A 19,714-nucleotide genomic window follows, 5' to 3' on the forward strand; every position below is an offset into this window, starting at 1 on the left:
CCTGATCCGGAGCCCATTGAAGTCAATGAGTTCTTTCCATTGACTTGAACGGCATCAAACCGGACCCTCATTGTGTCAAACCAGAGCTGGTAACTTGCCAATGTGTCTGCCGCCAGCGACACACCCAGCTGGAGGGGTCGCAGAGGGAGTCAGGCAGACGCTGCATCTTACTCATCAAGATTTCTGCTGGACTAACCAGATTCTACTAAACGCAAACTGCAACCGACTGATTCAATAGGGCGCAATGACAACATACCTGACCCTGTGACAGTCTGGCACCTGGGTGGAATGTCATGCACGTGTGGGAAATTGGCTTGTTTGATAAGGAAAACCAGAAACCTCGAGTTTTGTTGCTGACAACCCACCATGCTTTATTTTTCACTCTCCCAAAATAGATCTGCCATCTTGGGGAACCTAGCGACATCTAATGATTCTTTCCTGCGTTAAGCGATACTAGGGCCCATTAAAAATAGCAGGTGCACTAGTCACTGAATTACAGCTCGCTTGGTAAATGACAGACGGGGCGGGTCATGCCTTGGCTTTGACTTTTCTCTTGTCTACCTCCAGGGTGAGCGAGGAATGTCAGGTGCAGATGGCCCCATGGGAGTTTCTGGGGAGAAAGGAGAAAAGGTTAGTACTCTCAAGAGAACACCGAGAGGCCATGTTTTGAATGAACCATCCATCACGTGGAGTTAACAAAATTATACACTGCTAGATCGCATGTACCCTTTTCAGAGGGCAAGTGTCACCTGTCTTAAGCATTAAGCTTGGACTTGGGGAGATATCTCCTTAAGTTCACTCTGTGGTGATGCATTTAACCCTTGGGGTTGGTCTACTGCCTTATCTAGCTCGGTATAGTTAAAGTGGTACAAATCCCCTAGTGGGGATCCAGTTATAGCAGCATAAAGGTGCTTTATACCAGCATAGCCGTTCCTATGCAGAAAGGAGAATACGCTATATTGGTATAAGATACCTTCATGCTGGTATAACTGCGTCCACACTAGGGGATGTTTTGGTAAAACTTTGCACCCCTAACTGACATAGTTGTACTGGTACAAAATCTTTGTGTAGATTAGGCCTTGGAGTGGACGCCCTGGTGGGGTATGATATGGTGTATGCACCCCTGGGCCATTTTTGTAGAATCGCCAATTGATCTTAAAGGACTGAAATATACACAACGTAGACTCTTTACCCCCAACATATTGGGCCTGATTCTCCTTTCATTCGTACCAATTTAATGCAGTTTAATTTAAATTGCTCCCTGGAGTCACTCCTGACTTACACTGGTTTAAGCCCCTGAAGAATTGGGTCCACTGTATTCTGCAGATGTACTGATATAAGAGGTAAATAAAACTCTGGCACTGTGTAAGTGAGGAGGTGTGATCTACACTGCCGTGCCTGCTCATACTGAAGGCTCGTCAATTACAGCAGGGGTGTCATTTTTATTTATTTCATTCTTTGTGCCGGGACTCGAGGTCCAGGTTCTGTGAGATGGTGATGGCACCCAAAGCAGAGCAGGGCAGGGGAGGGAAATGCTTCCCAGCCTTGCAGCTCCCTGGACGAGCTTGAAAAAAACATCCTCTGCACAAATATTTGCATCAGTTGTAACAATGGGGATGTTTTTAAGAGGTCCAGGCCCCCTCAGCCAAAGTTCCTAAGTAGGGAAAGACTTGGAAAGCTTTCAATCAAATCTGTTCACCTCGATGCACCTCCAGATGTCTCCTGATTTCCCCGCAGCTGCCTGTTCCCCTTCTTCCCATTGGCCTCTCCTCTTCTCCTATCCCCCATGCTGCTTCTGCTCCTTCCTACCATCTACCCTTCCTGTGCAGCCACTGTGTGTAATCCTCACCTGCCCATCTGTCCGCTATACCCGCTCCTGCCTCCCAAGCTGTCTGCCTGCTGGCAGGTCAAGTTCCCACCATCCACCTGCTCTACAGTCCTGCTCCGTAGGAACATAACTGGAAGGGTCCTCCTGGGTCATCATCTCCAGTGCCCTGCTATTGCAGGTAGCCACGTTGGTGCACCCAAGGTCTGTCTCTATAACAATGGTAATTTGGGGGCCAAGCCTGCTTCCATTGACGCCAGCGGCAGTTAATGAATATGAAATGTTGTGGGTTATGAATGTGAGCTAAAGTTTAAATATTTTAGAAATAAGTCGTAGTAGGATGATTAGATTTGGCTGTTGCTTATCCTTTAATAGAAACCATCTTCCAATATGTTAAAGACTGTTATAAAAGAGGATGGGGATCAATTGTTCTCCACGTGCACTGACGGTAGGACAAGAAGTAATGGGCTTAATCTGCAGCAGGGGAGATTTAGGTTAGATAGTAGGAAAATCTGTCTAACTAAGTTAAGCTCTGGAACAGGCTTCCAAGGGAGGCAGTGAAATCCCCATCATTGGAGGTTCTTAAGAACAGGTTGGACAAACACCTGTTAGGGGTGGTCTAGGGTTATTTGGTCCTACCTCAATGTGGGGGGCTGGACTTGATGACTTCTCGAGGTCAACATTTCTGTGATTCTATGAAGTTCATAAACTTACCAAGCTCCATCTGAAAATGAGTTAGGCTTCTTGTCCCCACTACTCCTACTGGAAGGCTGTTCCAAAACCTCGCTCCTCTGATGGTTGGAAACCTTCTCAATTTCAGTCTAAATTTATTCATGGCCACTTTAAACCCATATGCTCCCTTGGCCTACTTGTGCTCCTGCTTCTTCCAGCCCTGCCTACCTCTACAATTCTCTCATGCTCCTCGATTTCCACACCCTCACTGCTTAGCTCCCCTTCCACCAACCTTCTTGGCTCTCCTCCCAAACTACTCTTCCCGCCCTGCACACTCTGGCAGCTCCTCCCCATGCTCCTTAGCAGTTGCTGAGGGGATAATGTCAGGGACTGCCAACTCTAATGACTTATCCGGAGTCTTCTTGCCATATATATGGTGTTTTTTCTTAAAGCCCCAGCTCCCAGAGTCACGTGATTACCTTAGAATCTCAACTTTCATTTAAAGAACTGAGGCTAAGCTTCTGCCCCCTGTGGTGGAGGAGAAAAGCTTGAAAACGTGAAACCTACAGACTCAAACACCAGAAAGCAAGTAAAGCAAACCCAAAAGGTGTTGTTTTTAAAGCCTCATGATTTTTAAGCCAATCTATTGTTTTTCCGGGGTCCTGACTTGTGAATGCTTGGGGCTGGCAGTGCTATGCCAGGGGAGCCTTTTTCTCAGCTATATTGTTTTATAATGTCACCGCATTTGTAATTTCTCATTCATAATGGTGCGTGCACGAGCATGTGTGAATTTAGTGATGGTGAAAGGTGCCAAGTGTAGGTGCTTGATGACCCCTTTTTATCCCACCATCAATGGTGCTGTCCTCTAGTGCCACCTCTAGGGTTGAAAAGGAAGTTCAGGCTCTTAGCACATTCAGTCCTGGGCTTCTCCACAGAGACTCTCTGCTAATGCCCATTGGGGGGATGGTTTTGAGGACATGGACAACTGTCCAGTTGGAATAACACTGAGACCCACCAATTCATTTCATGTAGGCCATTAAATCAGTCACTGCATGGCTGCAGCTTGAAGTCCACATTATCATAGTCTGTGGCTTAGTGCTGAAAGGACGTCTATTAGAGCAGGTTGGCAAACAGATTTCCTGTCCCATGAAACTTGGTGTTTTTTTTTTAAATGGTCCCAAATCAGGGAAAAAAAGCCAAAATTTTGAATTTTTTTATGAACTGAAATTCCGGAAAACAATTCATTATGGGTCAATTGAAACGTTTCGTTTAACTTTCAGCCCTTTTCCTTGGTCTTATGTACAATTAAGTTTCAAAATGAAAAGTCATTTTGAAATGAAAAAGTGGAAGATTTGTTGCAGAAAGGTTGAAATGGGATGTTTTGACACGTTCTAAATGTTTTTTCCCATTGTTTTCTCTAAATGCAATTTTGTCAAAATTACATAAGAACATCAGAATGGCCAGATTAGGTCAGACCAAAGGTCCATCTAGCCCAGTATCCTGTCTTCTGACAGTGGCCAGTGCCAGGTGCCTCAGAGGGAATGAATAGAACAGGGCATCACCGAGTGATCCATGCCGTCGCTCATTCCCTGAAACAATTTTGCGGAAAAAAAAAATAATAATTTGGTTTTGTTGAAACATTTTCTGATGGTTAACTGGTGGGATGCAAATTTTCCAACCAGCTCTATTGTATTTCCCTTGGCCAGTCACTGGAGCCGTTCATTTATTCTCTGCAGTTGCAGACTACACCCATATCTAGATTATTGCTGCTTTTGTACCCTAAAGAGTTTTTGACATTAAAACAGCTTTTCTGTTCACCTTTACAGATTTTCTCACATTACAGAAAAATTCCCCTGAATTGAATTGCACACACTCTATTCTTGTCACAATCGAATTGGGGCATTATTATGCGTGTTGGAAATTTATCTGAAGGAGAATTCATGCGGTCTGTTTCTCTTCTTCGCCGTAAATGGTGTTTCTAAATGGTGTCATTATCAAGGCTTATCAAAACTCAAGTATATTGTTTTTTTTTTAAACTTTGAAATCCAGGCTATGGACAAATTCAGCTCTTAAAATTCCAGCCATCAGAATTGCTCAACGACAATGCAGATGTATTAGTAACACAATTAACGTAGCATACCTGCCTGTCTGCTACTAACTAGCGAGGGGAAATGCAGAAGGATAGAAAGCTACAGGGAGGGGAGAAGAGATTAAGGGAGCAGGTTGAAGAGAGAAAGAGAGCATAGTTTACCTGGGAAAGGAGATAAATAAGAGGGGACATGATAAAGCTATTTAAAATAATGAAGAGGATAGAGACAGTAGATTGAGAGCTTCTTTTCTCCCAGTCTCACTTCTCAAGGACAAGGAGACATGCAGTTAAATTAAAAGTGGCACATTCAAAACTGATCAAAGGAAGCATTTTTTTTCACTCAGTGTGTAATTGGGCTGTGGAACTCATTGCCACAGGAAGCTGTTGAGGCCAAACCATTGCCAAGAGTCAGAGGAAGTTGGACCTCTATATAGATAGCAAAAATATCCAGAGTTTTAATGGTTAATGCAAAAAAATTTGGAAAGGGAAATAAAACCTCAGTGCATCAGGGCTCAGTTCAATCTCTGCTAGGGATTAGGAGGACACCTTCATTGGGAGCAGATTATCCCGCTTCTTCCTACTGTGGGTTTCTTGCACTTTCCTCTGAAGCATCTGTTTGGACCCTGTTGGAGACGGGATTCTGGTGTGGATGGACCATGGATCAGGACTAGCTTGACCATGGGATCCTATAAAAGAAGAGAGAGAAGAAGAGTTTCATACTTTTTTCTTGCTAGGTTGCTTTAGAAGTTCTAGCCTTGTGGCTACCCAGCCTGCCACCCACTCTTGTGAGCGCCTCCTTTGCATTGCGGCCACGCACGAGCTTATGCAAGTCAGCGCCTGAGATACAATTAAACTGAGAGTCACCGGGGGTCACTTGTGCTAAATGGGAAACCAGGCTCTGTTGGGCGGGGGAATGCATTGCATCAATCATGTCGGGGGGCTCCCGTCTTGATCCTCCAACACTCAGTGACCCGACTGACTCACACTCCATCTCATTCCCAAGAGAGCTTTGCTTTGGAGCAATTGGGGAGGGGGAGGGAAGGAGCTGACTCTCCCTTCAGAATAGTTTAATGTGACTCTCTTTTACTTTAGATGGATGGGCTTCTATTTTTAGTGTTCAAAAGAAACAGCTGCATGAATTAGAAATGCAGTCTGGCTGAGTCACTGAGGTCTTCCCCTCCACCTCCTTCAAGTTCTTCTCTCTCTTCTCCTAGCAACTTCAGGAGAATTCTCATTAGTGCAGATTAGTGTGCATTTAATGGCTCAAGTATTGATAACTGAGCCTTTCCACCTCTGGGCTTGCTGACTCATCCAGCCGTGGGGAGTGAGAAGCATGTTTCCCTTCAGGGGGTGTTGGGTGGCACATGTTAAATGAGTTGGGCATCTCACTTTAGCGCCCTCAGCTGGATGGTGTCCATGTCACAAAGTAATGAGGGTGTGGCCATTGTGAACACTGTCACAATCGGCACGTTTGGTGGCAGCCTCTGAAGAAAGGTCGGGGATTAAATGGGCCAGGAAGTCTGAACAACCCTCTCAGACCTACAGATGGGCACACTAGAGGGTGGAAGCACATTGGCAGGGCAGGCACTGGCAGGCAGGATGGTCTAGTAGAAAGGGCACAGGACTTGGACTCCCAAGACCTGGGTTTAATTTCTGGCTCTGGCATAGACTCCCTGCCTGACCTTAGGTGAGTCACTTAATCTACATTGCACCTCAATTCTCCGTCTGTACAATGGGGATAAAAGCACAGCCCTACCTTTCAGCGGGGGTTGTGAGGATCAGTACATCTGTGAGGTACTCAGTGATGGGACCCAGGTGAGCACCTAGATGGTTAGTCACTGTTCTGTGGGTAAATAGAAGAGTTCAGATGCCAAGACCATCAACATTGTTCCTTAGCAGAGGCTGTACCCACCTGCACCTGGCATTGACAGGGGAATGGAAATGGGTATTGTCAAGAAAATTTCCCCACCCCCATTAGTCTCTTAGCATAGGGGGGCTCTTTGGCGAGAGTTTCTCTGAGATAACAAGGTTGCTCTGGGAGTTTCATCTGATGCAAATGTATTTGTCCTGCTGTTTTGACCATTACAGCAGAGGGCATGGCACAGAGACATAACTCTGTAGTGAGTGCAAGGGATGGATTAACTAAGCACTGCGTCTGTGCTGGCAAAGGGCATCCCTTCCCCCCCCACACACACATTCAAATCATTTCACTGCATTATTAATAGGACAACCAGATGTAAAGGGTTAATATATTTCCCACTGTCAGTAATCCCACTGAAAGCATGTTCTCGGTAGGCCTTTGCAAACCCCCATCTTCCGGGGGGCGCGTCTATACTCGTTTGTATTTGAAGGGAAGTCTCTGACCCACTTTCTGTTTGGCATTCTCAGGGGGCCAAGGGAATTCCTGGCTTGGGCGGATTTAAAGGGCAGGTTGGATTCCCGGGGAAGACTGGTGTGGCTGGACCTCCTGGATCTCAAGGACCACAAGGTGACCCGGGACCACAGGTAAGACATTCTGGGCAGATTGCATTAGATGCTCTGCAGAATTCATATCGCTCCAGCCACTGACTAGAGGGGTGTGAGCTAGCGGGCTGAGTGCAGCCTGAAAGCCAAGGCCAGTCACTTGCAGCCTGCTTTTCAGGGGAGCTGAGCATCCATATACCCCACTGGCTTCGGCTTTTAAGAGTCTGTAACTGTAGGAGAGAAAGAGAGCCTGGAGCACGGGGCCTGGTGCAAGATCTGAGGCCTGCACAAGAGGCTGTGAACCAAACTCAGGCCATATATTAAAGCAGATGTTTACAAGTTCACTATATGACCTTTGCAAAAGCATTTCCAGTGTCACTAAAACACAGGCACTCCTAAGAAGCGACAGATATTGGGTACATGCGAGAACACACTCCAAAAACTTAGTGCAGGGACATCCTGGCCTAGCGCCAGATAATTGGGTCTGCTAGAGGTAACAGGGATGTTGTGCCGGAGACACCTGGAGCATGATACAAGGGGAGGTAACAAGCAGATGTCATGAAATACATAAGATGGTATGAGAGTTGTTTGTCTCCGTCTATAAATATTGGGATGCTTCGCCTTAACCCTTTGTGTGGCCTTGGGGACAGCAGAAATTCCCGCTGCTGACTAACCCGTTCCTTGCCACTGGACACTCGTGTGTTAGTGTCCCTGTAACCCTGGAGCCAGGGCGCTAGTACTGTGTCGTGAGGGCAATAAACCTGGCCGAGTGCCTTTATCACTGAACTGTGCCAGTGGTCATTCTTTCTGGGTAATATGATCGAGGTCTCCTGAACCAACTATCTGCGCAGGGCTGGGCCAGCATACGGACAGCACACGGGCACCTAACTGACAACAATAAGCGATGTAGCCAGCTCTAACCACGGCCTTCTCCACAGACAGCATGGCAGATAACAGAGCTTGGCCCTCACCAGCAGTCTCTGGGGCATATGGTAACTCAAAAAGCAAGATTTAAAATCGGTGGTGAGAGGGGAAATAACCAGTTGAAGCAAAACTCTCCACAAAAGGCTCACATGTGTAAACCACTTGAAAGGTCCCCCCTGCGGGCTACTGACTCAGTAAGAGGAAGGACAGACCCATGGTTATAGTGTTAGCCTGGAATGTGGGAGACTCCCTGCTCTGCCACAGACTCCCTGTGTTACCTTGGACAAGTCACTTAGCCTCAGTTCCCCATCTGTACCATGGGGGTATTGGCAGCCTTGCTGGGGCATTGTGAGGATAAATACTGCCCGTCACTATGGCAACAGGGGCCAGTTAGATACTGCTTGGAAAAGGTACTTAAGCAACAGGAAGGTTGAGAACTGTAGGTGGGCATGACAGACCCTGTGCCCTCCAGTCCTACTGGACTTCAGTGGGCTTCTGCTTGCTACACAGAGCCTCCTGGCGAAAGCACATTTAGAACCAAAGAAAGCCCTGAGGGGTGGCGTGGGCTGGAGGTGTCTCAAACCTTGCTCAACGTGGGAACGTGAACTCAGCAGTCCAGGTGCAGGGTTTGCTGCTGCTCTTGTTCTTTTAACTCTTCAAGGTGAGCAGGACGTGCCTGCGCAGAGATAAAGAACTAAGACGGCTAGACAGCTGCAGGAGATCCGAGTTCTGACCCTGGCTCTGCAACCTCCTTGTTCCGTGATCATGGACAAGTCACTTAACCTCTCTGTGCATCACCTCCCCATGTATAAAATAGGGATAACAACATGCCCGTTCTCCCATCCTTTTCCTGTCTATGGTGGAAAGTCTCCAGGGTAGGAACTGGCACCTAAATAAGAAAGGAAAGCATGGTAAATTTTAAGCTGCTAGCACAGTGAATGTACCCCGACAACTCTAGACATTTGCGGTATTTGGTGCCTACATTTCTGAAGCAGTTGGATGCTTTAAAGCTCTATTTGTGGGTCATCTTTAAGATGTGTCTTTGCACACAAGACACGCTGGGCTCCTTTTGAAATATAACAAAAAGACTTGGAAATGAGACATGCTAATGCTATTTAGGAATGTGAACGTCCTGCCCCCGGATTTTATGATAATGAAGAGTCCAGGCAAGCATAATACAGCAGAGGATACTGTAGATTAATACTAATCAGCAACCCACGAGCATCATTTATTAAATAAGCAAGAAATCTGCCAATGAAACAGGACTAAAAATAAAAACATACCTCTCAACTGTGCTGCGGGGAATGGCTGAGTTTCAGCCTTCAGCGAGACGATAAAGGTAAATGAATGTCAAAAGAATCGAGAACATGAGAAATGCTTAGAAGAGGTAAATGTCTGAAAGTCCAACTGTTTCCCATAAATTAATCTGTAAATGGCCATTTAAAAATCATAGAATCATAGAATATCAGATTTGGAAGGGACCTCAGGACGTCATCTAGTCCAACCCCCTGCTCAAAGCAGGACCAATCCCCAACTAAATCATCCCAGCCAGGGCTTTGTCAAGCCTGACCTTAAAAATATCTAAGGAAAGAGATTCTACCACCTCCCTAGGTAACGCATTCCAGTGTTTCACCACCCTCCTAGTGAAAAAGTTTTTCCTAATATCCAACCGAAACCTCCCCCTCTGCAACTTGAGACCATTACTCCTCGTTCTGTCATCAGCTCCCACTGAGAACAGTCTAGATCCATCCTCTTTGGAACCCCCTTTCAGGTAGTTGAAAGCAGCTATCAAATCCCCCCTCATTCTTCTCTTCCGCAGACTAAACAATCCCAGTTCCCTCAGCCTCTCCTCATAAGTCATGTGTTCCAGTCCCCTAATCATTTTCGTTGCCCTCCGCTGGACTCTCTCCAATTTATCCACATCCTTCTTGTAGTGTGGGGCCCAAAACTGGACAGAGTACTCCAGATGAGGCCTCACCAATGTCGAATAGAGGGGAACGATCACGTCCCTCGATCTGCTCGCTATGCCCCTACTTATACATCCCAAAATGCCATTGGCCTTCTTGGTAACAAGGGCACACTGCTGACTCATATCCAGCTTCTCGTCCACTGTCACCCCTAGGTCCTTTTCCGCAGAACTGCTGCCGAGCCATTTGGTCCCTAGTCTGTAGCGGTGCATTGGATTCTTCCGTCCTAAGTGCAGAACTGTGCACTTGTCCTTGTTGAACCTCATCAGATTTCTTTTGGCCCAATCCTCCAATTTGTCTAGGTCCCTCTGTATCCTATCCCTACCCTCCAGCGTATTTACCTCTCCTCCCAGTTTAGTGTCATCTGCAAACTTGCTGAGGGTGCAATCCACACCATCCTCCAGATCATTTATGAAGATACTGAACAAAACCGGCCTGAGGACCGACCCTTGGGGCACTCCACTTGATACCAGCTGCCAACTAGACACGGAGCCATTGAGCCCGACAATCTAGCCAGCTTTCTATCCACCGTATAGTCCATTCATCCAGCCCACACTTGTTTAACTTGCTGGCAAGAATACTGTGGGAGACCGTGTCAAAAGCTTTGCTAAAATCAAGGAACAACACGTCCACCGCTTTCCCCTCATCCACAGAGCCAGTTATCTCATCATAGAAGGCAATTAGACTAGTCAGGCATGACTTGCCCTTGGTGAATCCATGCTGACTGTTCCTGATCACTTTCCTCTCCTCTAAGTGCTTCAGAATTGATTCCTTGAGGACCTGCTCCATGATTTTTCCAGGGACTGAGGTGAGGCTGACTGGCCTGTAGTTCCCAGGATCCTCCTTCTTCCCTTTTTTAAAGATGGGCACTACATTAGCCTTTTTCCAGTTGTCTGGGACGTCCCCTGATCGCCATGAGTTTTCAAAGATAATGGTCAATGGCTCTGCAATCACATCAGCCAACTCCTTTAGCACTCTTGGATGCAGTGCATCCGGCCCCATGGACTTGTGCTCGTCCAGCTTTTCTAAATAGTCCCGAACCACTTCTTTCTCCACAGAGGGCTGGTCACCTCCTCCCCATGCTATGCTGCCCAGTCCAGTAGTCTGGGAGCTGACCTTGTTCGTGAAGACAGAAGCAAAAAAAGCATTGAGTACATTAGCTTTTTCCTCTGTCACTAGGTTGCCTCCCTCATTCAGTAAGGGGCCCACACTTTCCTTGACTTTCTTCTTGTTGCTAACATACCTGAAGAAACCCTTCTTGTTACTCTTAACATCTCTTGCTAGCTGCAACTCCAGGTGTGATTTGGCCTTCCTGATTTCACTCCTGCATGCCTGAGCAATCCAGGCAAGCATAATACTATTATACTCTTCCCTGGTCATTTGTCCAATCTTCCACTTCTTGTAAGCACTATAAGTGAATAGGTGAGGGCTTATAGAATCATTGGACTGGAAGGGACCTCGAGAGTCCAGTCCTCTGTAGTGTGTCATGTTTCACACCAGAGGTGGCTGCATGTTGCATATCAGTGGTGCTGTGACTGGGTGACCGGGATGGGCCACACTGAAAATGTCACACTCAGGGAAGACTGCATGAAATAGGACAGACAAATCCCCAGAGCTAGTGGTTTACTCTATACTTAGATTCTCCAAACCAGTAACAAAAGAGCTTCTGCAGCACCACACCAATTAACCAGAAGCCAAACAAAGTCCCCCTTAGGCACTCCAGCCCTTGGCTCCCATCTAGGCAACCCAATCTAATATAGTGAGAGGTTATTGAAAACCTTTGTCACCAGATGTGACAAACTCCCAAAGGATCAGACACGTGTCCCCAGGTTAATACGAATCTCAGATCTTACTCAAATATCATGCTCCAGTCAATCCTTAGTAAACTAACTAAAGATTTTAATAATAAAAGAAAAGAAGAGGGTTATAAATGATTAACAGACGATATACATACAAATGATTGCAAAGCCAGAATAGCTTGCTGGCTTGTAAGGTGTCTCTGGTAACTTCCAAAAGACTGGAAGGTCCTCAGTCCATAGTTCAAGATGCTCCATTTTTTGTAAATCCACAGTCCAGAGGATTAGAGCAGAAAAAGAGGCAAAATGGAGATCTCTCAGGGGTCTTTTATATCCTCTGCCATGTGCATGGAAAATTACCATCCCAAACAAAGCCCACAGCCACTGTGTGTGGAAAATTACTGGCCCAAGATGGAGTCTAGGGTCACATGAGCATATCAGATGTTTTTACATGGTTTGCTGCATCACAGGGAAGTAGTCATTGGCTCCTTGCTGTCTGAGGCATCCGCAGGAAGACCTGCTGGGCGGGATGAGCTTCTTCAATCGCCCATTGTGAGAGCTGAGTGTCCTTGATGGACCATCAGTACAGAGCTGTCTAGCCCTGATGGAAATCCATCTGTTGGGTGTCTCCCGGGAATACAGCACAGGGTTCCATAGCCAATAGTCATAATGTCTGCTATAAAGATGATACATGGATTTAACCAGGATAATCATACTTGATAGACTGTAACTTTTCCATCGACACCTTACATGATACACTTTGTACAAGATTTGTGGTTATAAATTATATAACAGTGGTAATATCAATGTATAAATAGTCATCTTTAATCAGACAGCATCACAGGTGGGTGAATTTGTTTCTGTAAAATACCTCCTGGAGGAAAGGTAAGTTGTGTCTCTGCTTCAGGAAAACAACACATTGGGGGAGGAAGGGGCAAAGACACAATGTTTTTGCTTTTAACCATTATGCCACGTTACCCAAGTACTTAAGACTCTCTCACCATCAGCCAGTCACTTGTGGGGCACGGGAGTAGGGAGGAATAAGGTATCATGTAGCAAATACCATCATGTAAAGAGATGCGGAGAATCTGATGTGCCGAGCTGGTGTGACTGATACAATTCCTATAATGTCTGTGCTAGACAAACAATAGAGGTTCTCCTGTGGAAGTCATTCATACCTCATTTCCTGGGATGACCCAAAATAGACAGACGGAAAAGCGGAACGCAGAGCAGTCCTGGGCTCATTGCGTCAGAATCAAACTGAAGCTTGGACCTCAAGAGTTCCATTTCCTTCATTAATCTAGGACACGTAGTTTCCAAGTGGTTCAAAATTTGGCCAAATGACTGAATGGAACGACTTCCAATGGAACAAGTTCCTGCTGGCTTCTGTTTGAGCATGGGATGCAAAGAGTGCTTCCAAATCCACTGTTTGAAATGAGCAATAATTAATCACAAGATAGTCCTCTCCTGGCTTCCACTGGACACCTATCTTGGACTACACAAAGTCAGTGAATATGTCTTTAGTGCAGCGTGCATGGATCTGCAGCCCGGTTTTTCCACGGCCCTGTACCGTGTGTTGTCATTTAAGTCTGTACAAAGTGAGTGGGGTTATGAAATGCTGGTAGAGCTTTATGCCCACTTCGGCACAGGTGTGTAGGTGTTGATGCAAGGTGCAGGGCAGTGGGCGATCATGCCCCTAGAGAGGAGACAACTAGATACGGGCAAATGAGGTGAACACAACTAATTCTAGCTTGCGTTCATTATGGTAATTGTCCGGTTTGATAGCTTAAGTATGTACTTGGAGATATTATAAAAGAGGGGCCTGATCTAGACAAAATATACTCTGTGATGCAGAAGCTCAGACAAAGTAACAGGTCTTCATTTGCTAAAGTATCTTTGGAACTAAAGATGGGCCTATATCGTCCCTTACTGTAGCAAACACCAAACCGCTATGGAAGAGCACGATGCAGAAACTGACCTCAGTGGTGCAGCAGGAAGCACATTTGGAGTCCTCTGGCTTATGAGGTGTAACTTCCTTTTTTGCTCTCCTTAGTTAAAATCCACACTCAGTTTTATCAGTCCAGATCCAGTCCAGATCAAGGTTCCCATCCAAGTTCTAAAACCCCGAGAAGAGGAGTTTACAATGGGAATAACACTTGTCCAGTGGTGCTATCCCAACGTTCATTAGCACTTTTTTTCTGCAATAGGAGGCGTGCAGTTAGCTTTGGCATGTTCACAGGGCCAAATCTTGCTCTCTGTTATGCCAGTGCATGGCTCCATGTGTTTTAGAGAGGTTGCAGAATTTGAGCCTGGTGTCCCAGATTGTCCCTTCGGCTTATGCAGGCAGAGGGGACCTCACTCAGGCTCAACTCCCTTCAGAGCATGCAAGGGAAGAAAGCAGCACTACACCATGCAGAAGACGTGTCCCAGAGCTTGGCTGAGCACAGAAGAAGGTAGCACAATGGGCTTGGCCATTCACACAGGCCGGAACTTTTATTCAGCCCCATGGATTTCCACCTGGCAGTCCCGTCTGGAGTTAAAGATTCCCAAAGCAGCTTCACCTCCTGTAGGATGCTATCCCCAGCTGCTACAAAGGAGCCATGCTGCATGGCGAAATGGACAGCAGAGCAGCGTGGCATGGGAGCCAACGCTGACAGGTCTGTTCCTGCTGCCATGAATTATGGGGTTCCCTTTCCTCATGGATCCCCTGGATCTGTGGAGTTGGGAGGCCTCGCCTCCTGCCAGCTCTCAATTCCTCCCTGCTGAGAAGATGCTTCCCTGGGAGTTCTAGCAGGAGAACCTCATGAAGATTTCTGGTCCCTTCACATGGGAAAACCACCTCTGCCCCAGAGCCATTAGAGCAGTGACCTACATTGAAATTTAGCATCATTGCGGTAGTTCCGTGCAGCCTGCATAGATACATAGTCATTGGAAACACTGGGTCAGATCCTGTTCCCATGAATTCAGGACAGGGTCGAGGTCAAGTAGTAAATGTCAGTGTGTTTGTAATGTCGTAAATGTCAGTGTGTTTGTAATGTCGTTCCATGCTTTGTGCTTCCATAGGGATTCATAGATTATAAAGCCAGGAGGGACCGTTTTGATCATCTAGTCTGACCTCTTGTATAACACAGGCCATAGGACTTCCCTGAATTAATTACTGTTTGAACTAGAGCAGATCTTGATTTAAAAGTGTGCAGTGATGAGAATCCACCACATCCATTTGTACCAATGGTTAATTACCCTCACTGATATGAACTTGCACCTTATTTCCAGTCTGAATTTGTCTAGCTTCAATTTCCAGCCTTTGGACTGTGTTATACCTTTTTCTGCTAGATTGAAGAGCCCATTATTAAATATTTGTTCCCTATGTAGGTCGTTAAAGTCTGTAATCATGTCTCACCTTAACCTTCTCTTTGTTAAGCTAAATAGATTGAGCTCCTTGAGTCTATCACCGTAAGGCCGGTTTTCCAATCTTTTAATCATTTTACTGGCTCTTTGCTGAACCCGCTCCAATTTATCAGCCTCCATCTTGAATTGTGGACACCAGAACTGGACGCAGTGTTCCAGCAGCGGTCGCACCAGTGTCCGTATCGCCTCTATGGTATTACACACCGGTTCACTATCTCCTTGTCGTCTTCTCTTTCCATTGGTGAGGCTTCATCCGCCTCATTTTGCGTGCCCAACGTTATCTCTGCAGACAGCCCGGGCCCTGATCCTGGAACTGGCTGTGCGTGGGTAGACCCTGGCACTCACGTTGCGGCTGGTGTCTGCCCACATGCACCATGAGTTGCAGGATCAAGGGCCCGGGTGAGCAGCTGCTCTTAGTACAGGCCTGTCTTATAGCTGGCTGCAGAGACCTGTGTTTGGAGGATGGGGGGGAATCAGATGACCAGTGTTTTCTGTTTCATTAGCAAAAAGCGACATGGCAGGCAGGCCAAGCCGTGGGAAAGAGATCTTTGTGAAGCCTGCGGGGTGGCTAGTGTTACATGCTTAGCTTCTGCTTCTACAATTTCTGTGTAAGGAACCTGGCTGGGCTTGGCTTGCTGGGCCACTGGTGCAACCCAAAATTGGGCCCCTCCTGAAACTGGGCACTCTAGTTCCACTTATCATATAATGTTTTTCACCTCTAATTTCTGCGCCTTTGTGAAGAGTGCGCAGCCCAGAATCCCCTCCATTGCTTCTGAAGCAGCCCACCACGGTACTCAGCGCTGCTTTGCAAGAGAGCTGCGCTTGGCTTCTTCCGTAGAGGAGTTAGGGCTGCCAACTGTGTAATCGCACAAACCCAAACACCCTTGCCCGCCCCTTCCCCGAGGCCATGTCCCTGCCCCGCCCCTTCTCCGAGGCCCCACCCCCGCTCACTCCATCCCCCCTCCCTCAATCGCTCGCTCTCCCTCACCCACACTCACTTTCACCAGGCTGGGGCAGGGGATTGGGGTGTGGGAGGGAATGGGGTCTCTGGGCTGGGGGGTGGATCTGAGGGGTTCAGAGTGTGGGAGGGGGCTCCGGGCTGAGCCTGGGGCAGGAGGTTGGGTTGTGAGAGGGCGTTTGGGTGCGGGAGGGGGCTCAGGGATGGGGCAGGGGGTTGGGGCACAGTGCGGGGGTTCAGGGTGCAGGCTCCGGCCGGGCGGCGCTTACCTCAGGCGGCTCCAGGAAGTGACTGGCATGTCTGGCTCCTAGGCTCAGGGGTGTCCAGGAGGCTCTGCACGTTGCCCCTGCCTGCAGGCACTGCCCCCGCAGTTCCCATTGGCTGCGGTTCCTGGCCAATTGGAGCTGTGAAGTTGGCGCTCGGGGCGGGGGCACCGCGCAGAGACCCCCGGCCGCCCCTGCACCTAGGAGCTAGAGGGACCTGTCACAGCTTCCTGGAAGCCACGCGGAGCTAGGGCAGGTAGGGAGCCTGCCTTAGCCCCACTGTGCCACCCACCGGACATCTCCTGGATGGGCTTCAGTAGGGACCAGGAGATCGAGGCCCTTTCTGGGAGACTCCCAGCCAATCTGGGAGCTTTGGGAACCCTAAGAGAAGTAGCCTCTGCTGTTGTTTGTTCCTGGGGCTGCTGGGAGTTATTTGGAACAGAGGCAGGCCCAAGCCACAGAGAGAGTGGGATCAGGGCGGTCAGCACAAGCAAAGGCTAGTGAGAGAAAGCTGCAGCCACTGCATCCCGGTGTCTCTATGTGCACTCCGCCTCCAGCCCCAATTGCAGTGTTCCTGGATCGTGTCCAGACCCACCACTCACCTGCAGAGATTATACACCTTAAATCGTTATTGCCAGCTAATGGAGAATCTCTCGCAGTTCAAGTGCTAGAGGCCTATAATGATGGAGATGAGGCCTTGGTTCTGTTCCCCAGTGCCACACCTTTTGTACTATGTAGCTGATGCCTGATGCATCCAGCCCTGGATTCACTGCCTGATCCTGTCGTCCTTGCTCGGACAGATCTGCCATTGACGTCAAGGGGAGATTTGTACCTACAGAAGGCAGAATTAGTGCCCAGTCTGTGTTAAAGGGTTTAGCCATTTCTTGTGCACTGGTCCCTGCTGACAGGCCCCGATCATACGAGGGGCTCCCACAGAACCCTCGTCCCAAATAGACACAGCTGCGTGAATCCTCTGCCGGCATTCGGAAGATGAGCTCCCCAAGGGGGGTCAGGATCCAGAGTTTAACAAGGTGACTGATGCAGAGGAGCACCTGGGTCATCATCAGAGAACGTGTTCCAGGAGTGCCAGAACAGGGGAGACCAGGGGGCCATGGCCCTCCCACCTTTTCCTGCCTTAAGGGTGACTGAGGGTGGTGAGGGGATGGAGAAGAACGAGCAGCGGGCAGGGCCTGGGGGGGAGAGGTGAAGCAGGCACCCGACCTCAGGGGGAAAGAGGCGAAGGGGGAGCAGGGCCTCTGGGGAAGGAGGCGTGGTGAGGGCAGGGCCGTGTGGGAAGAAGTGGAGTAGGAGGTGGGGCCTCAGGGGAAGAGGCAGGGCAAGGGGCGGGGTCCCCCCTTCTTGGGAGCTTCTGGCAGTCCTGCCCTGTTCCCTTTCTCTGCCGTCCCTGGAGATGAAAACTATTTAAAAGCAGCTGAGAGGGCATAAGGAACTGAAAGCAAGAGACACCCTCATGTATGTTTAAACAGGCCGGATCTTTTCTATTAGCAGTACAAGTGACACACGCCAAAAAAGCTGTGTAAGAGATCATTAGTGATGCCAGCTTTGGCACTGATTAAAGAGCGCACATGAGACGCTGCCTTCCCCACCCACGCTGCTCCCTGTGTTTCCCCCACATTAAAAGATAAAGGCCTCAGGAACAGCACCGAGGCCCTCCAGATGCCCGTGTGGGAGGGAGCTGCAGCCGTCAAAGCCCCAGGAGCCCTCTTCCTCCCACTGAGACGGTGGTTCTTAAATTAGTGGCAGAAAGGAGACAGGGCGGGGGGGGGGGACGACAACGAACGACTGCTGCCTCTGTGTGTGAAAGCAGGTGACCTTTCCCAACAGAGACAGGACTCAACAAACTCTTATCAGCCTCACTTGGAAAAGAAAGCAAGAGGTTGATCCTGGGCCCACTGAACGGAGGACAGGAATTGGGTCCTCCCTGGAGAACCCCCAAGGACAGGGTTAGGGGGAGTTGTCCTCTAGGAGGGTGCTCCCAAGAGGAGAGGGGGGCAATGGCTGATTGCCTGAGAGTCATGGGTATGGGGGGCTGACATCCTTGGCTGCTGAAGGGCCCAGAAGGAGCAAAGCTCACCCTCCTGCTGGGATGACTCAGAGGAAACTCTAAAGAGATGCTCAGCTTGCTGTCCCCTGGGGTTCTTATTTGCTGGGGATGAGCCAGGTACTGGGGCTGAAGCATAAACTGATACGTTTGATGGAAGGGGAAGTATTTTGGCAGCACCTGAACTCCAGATGTTTACCCAAGTTGCCTTTGATGTCTGAAGTCTTGCTATGCTGAGAATAGGATTTGGGGGGACATCTGTGGAAGTTGGCCAATCACATAGACTAGAATGATCCTTTTTGATATATGTTTTAGGGTACAAGAGGTAGAAGAGGAAGACTTCAGCTCTGCCTCAGGGGTCCTCCAGGTACTCCTGGCAACAAAGGAGAAAAGGTGAGTACTGAGAACCGCTCAGTTAGCTTAGAAAACGAAACTGAAGCTGGGGTCGGGGTGGTTATGGAAGGGAACTTTTTTTGTGTTCTGTGTTTGTACAGTGCCTAGCACAGTGGTGGCCCTGGTCCATGACTGGTGCTCCTAGGTATTTCAGTAATACAAATACTGAATAATAATAGGCCACTGGACTGAGATTCGGGACATCTAGATTCAGTTCCGTGCTCTGCCATGATAATGAGTCTGAGCCGACTCTCACCGAACTCTGCAGAAAGGCGTCCACAGGCTTCAATACACAGAGGGTCAGGCCAACGTTCAGCTGAGCTCTGGGAGCAGGGTTTGTTAGTATCGTTCCCCCTGTTGGCTCAGGAGAAAAGTCCATCTGATCAGGTCTTAGGTGAAGGCTGTCGACTTTGGGTTTGATTTGCTGGCCTTGTGGAATGTCACTGCTCTGTGTACAGACAGCGTGTTGAGCCAGAGTGCTGGCATTCTGCTAGCACCCTGAGAATAGCAGTGGTGCAAGCAGCAGACGGGGCTAACCAACCCGAATCTAATCCCGTCTGAAATCCTAGGTGCATACTCGAGTGGCTAGCCCATCCCACTGTTCTCACCGCTGCAGCTATACTTTTCTTGTTAGCACACTAGTTCCATCACAGCCAGCATGTCTGGAAATTACACCTCCAGCCCCAGTGTAGACACCCCCTCAGGGTCAGTGATCTGGGCTCTGCGGCCCAATCCTGGCTAGACTGCCTGTCTGTTTTAGGCATTTGCAATGTGCCAACCCTCACCGCCAACCATGTTTGTCACACTTCTTTGGGAAACATCGTATTTGGGGCCCACCCTCCTTCACAGCTTCCCCCTTTTAATTGACTGGAGAGGGTTATGCAGTCCAATTAA

At 48.3% G+C, this 19,714-nt stretch overlaps 1 protein-coding gene across 1 annotated transcript in view; it reads left to right on the plus strand.

Annotated features, from left to right (window-relative positions):
* LOC140911047 (uncharacterized) overlaps positions 1 to 19,714 on the plus strand; it is an 85,785-nt gene that overhangs the window by 51,094 nt on the left and 14,977 nt on the right. The window contains exons 24-26 of the mRNA XM_073343301.1: positions 568 to 630; positions 6,975 to 7,091; positions 18,743 to 18,820. Coding sequence (XP_073199402.1) covers positions 568 to 630; positions 6,975 to 7,091; positions 18,743 to 18,820 — 258 coding nt within the window. The remainder of the gene's footprint in view (positions 1 to 567; positions 631 to 6,974; positions 7,092 to 18,742; positions 18,821 to 19,714) is intronic.

This window comes from Lepidochelys kempii, chromosome 1, assembly GCF_965140265.1.
Source record: "Lepidochelys kempii isolate rLepKem1 chromosome 1, rLepKem1.hap2, whole genome shotgun sequence".
Taxonomy (NCBI): Eukaryota; Metazoa; Chordata; order Testudines; family Cheloniidae; genus Lepidochelys; species Lepidochelys kempii.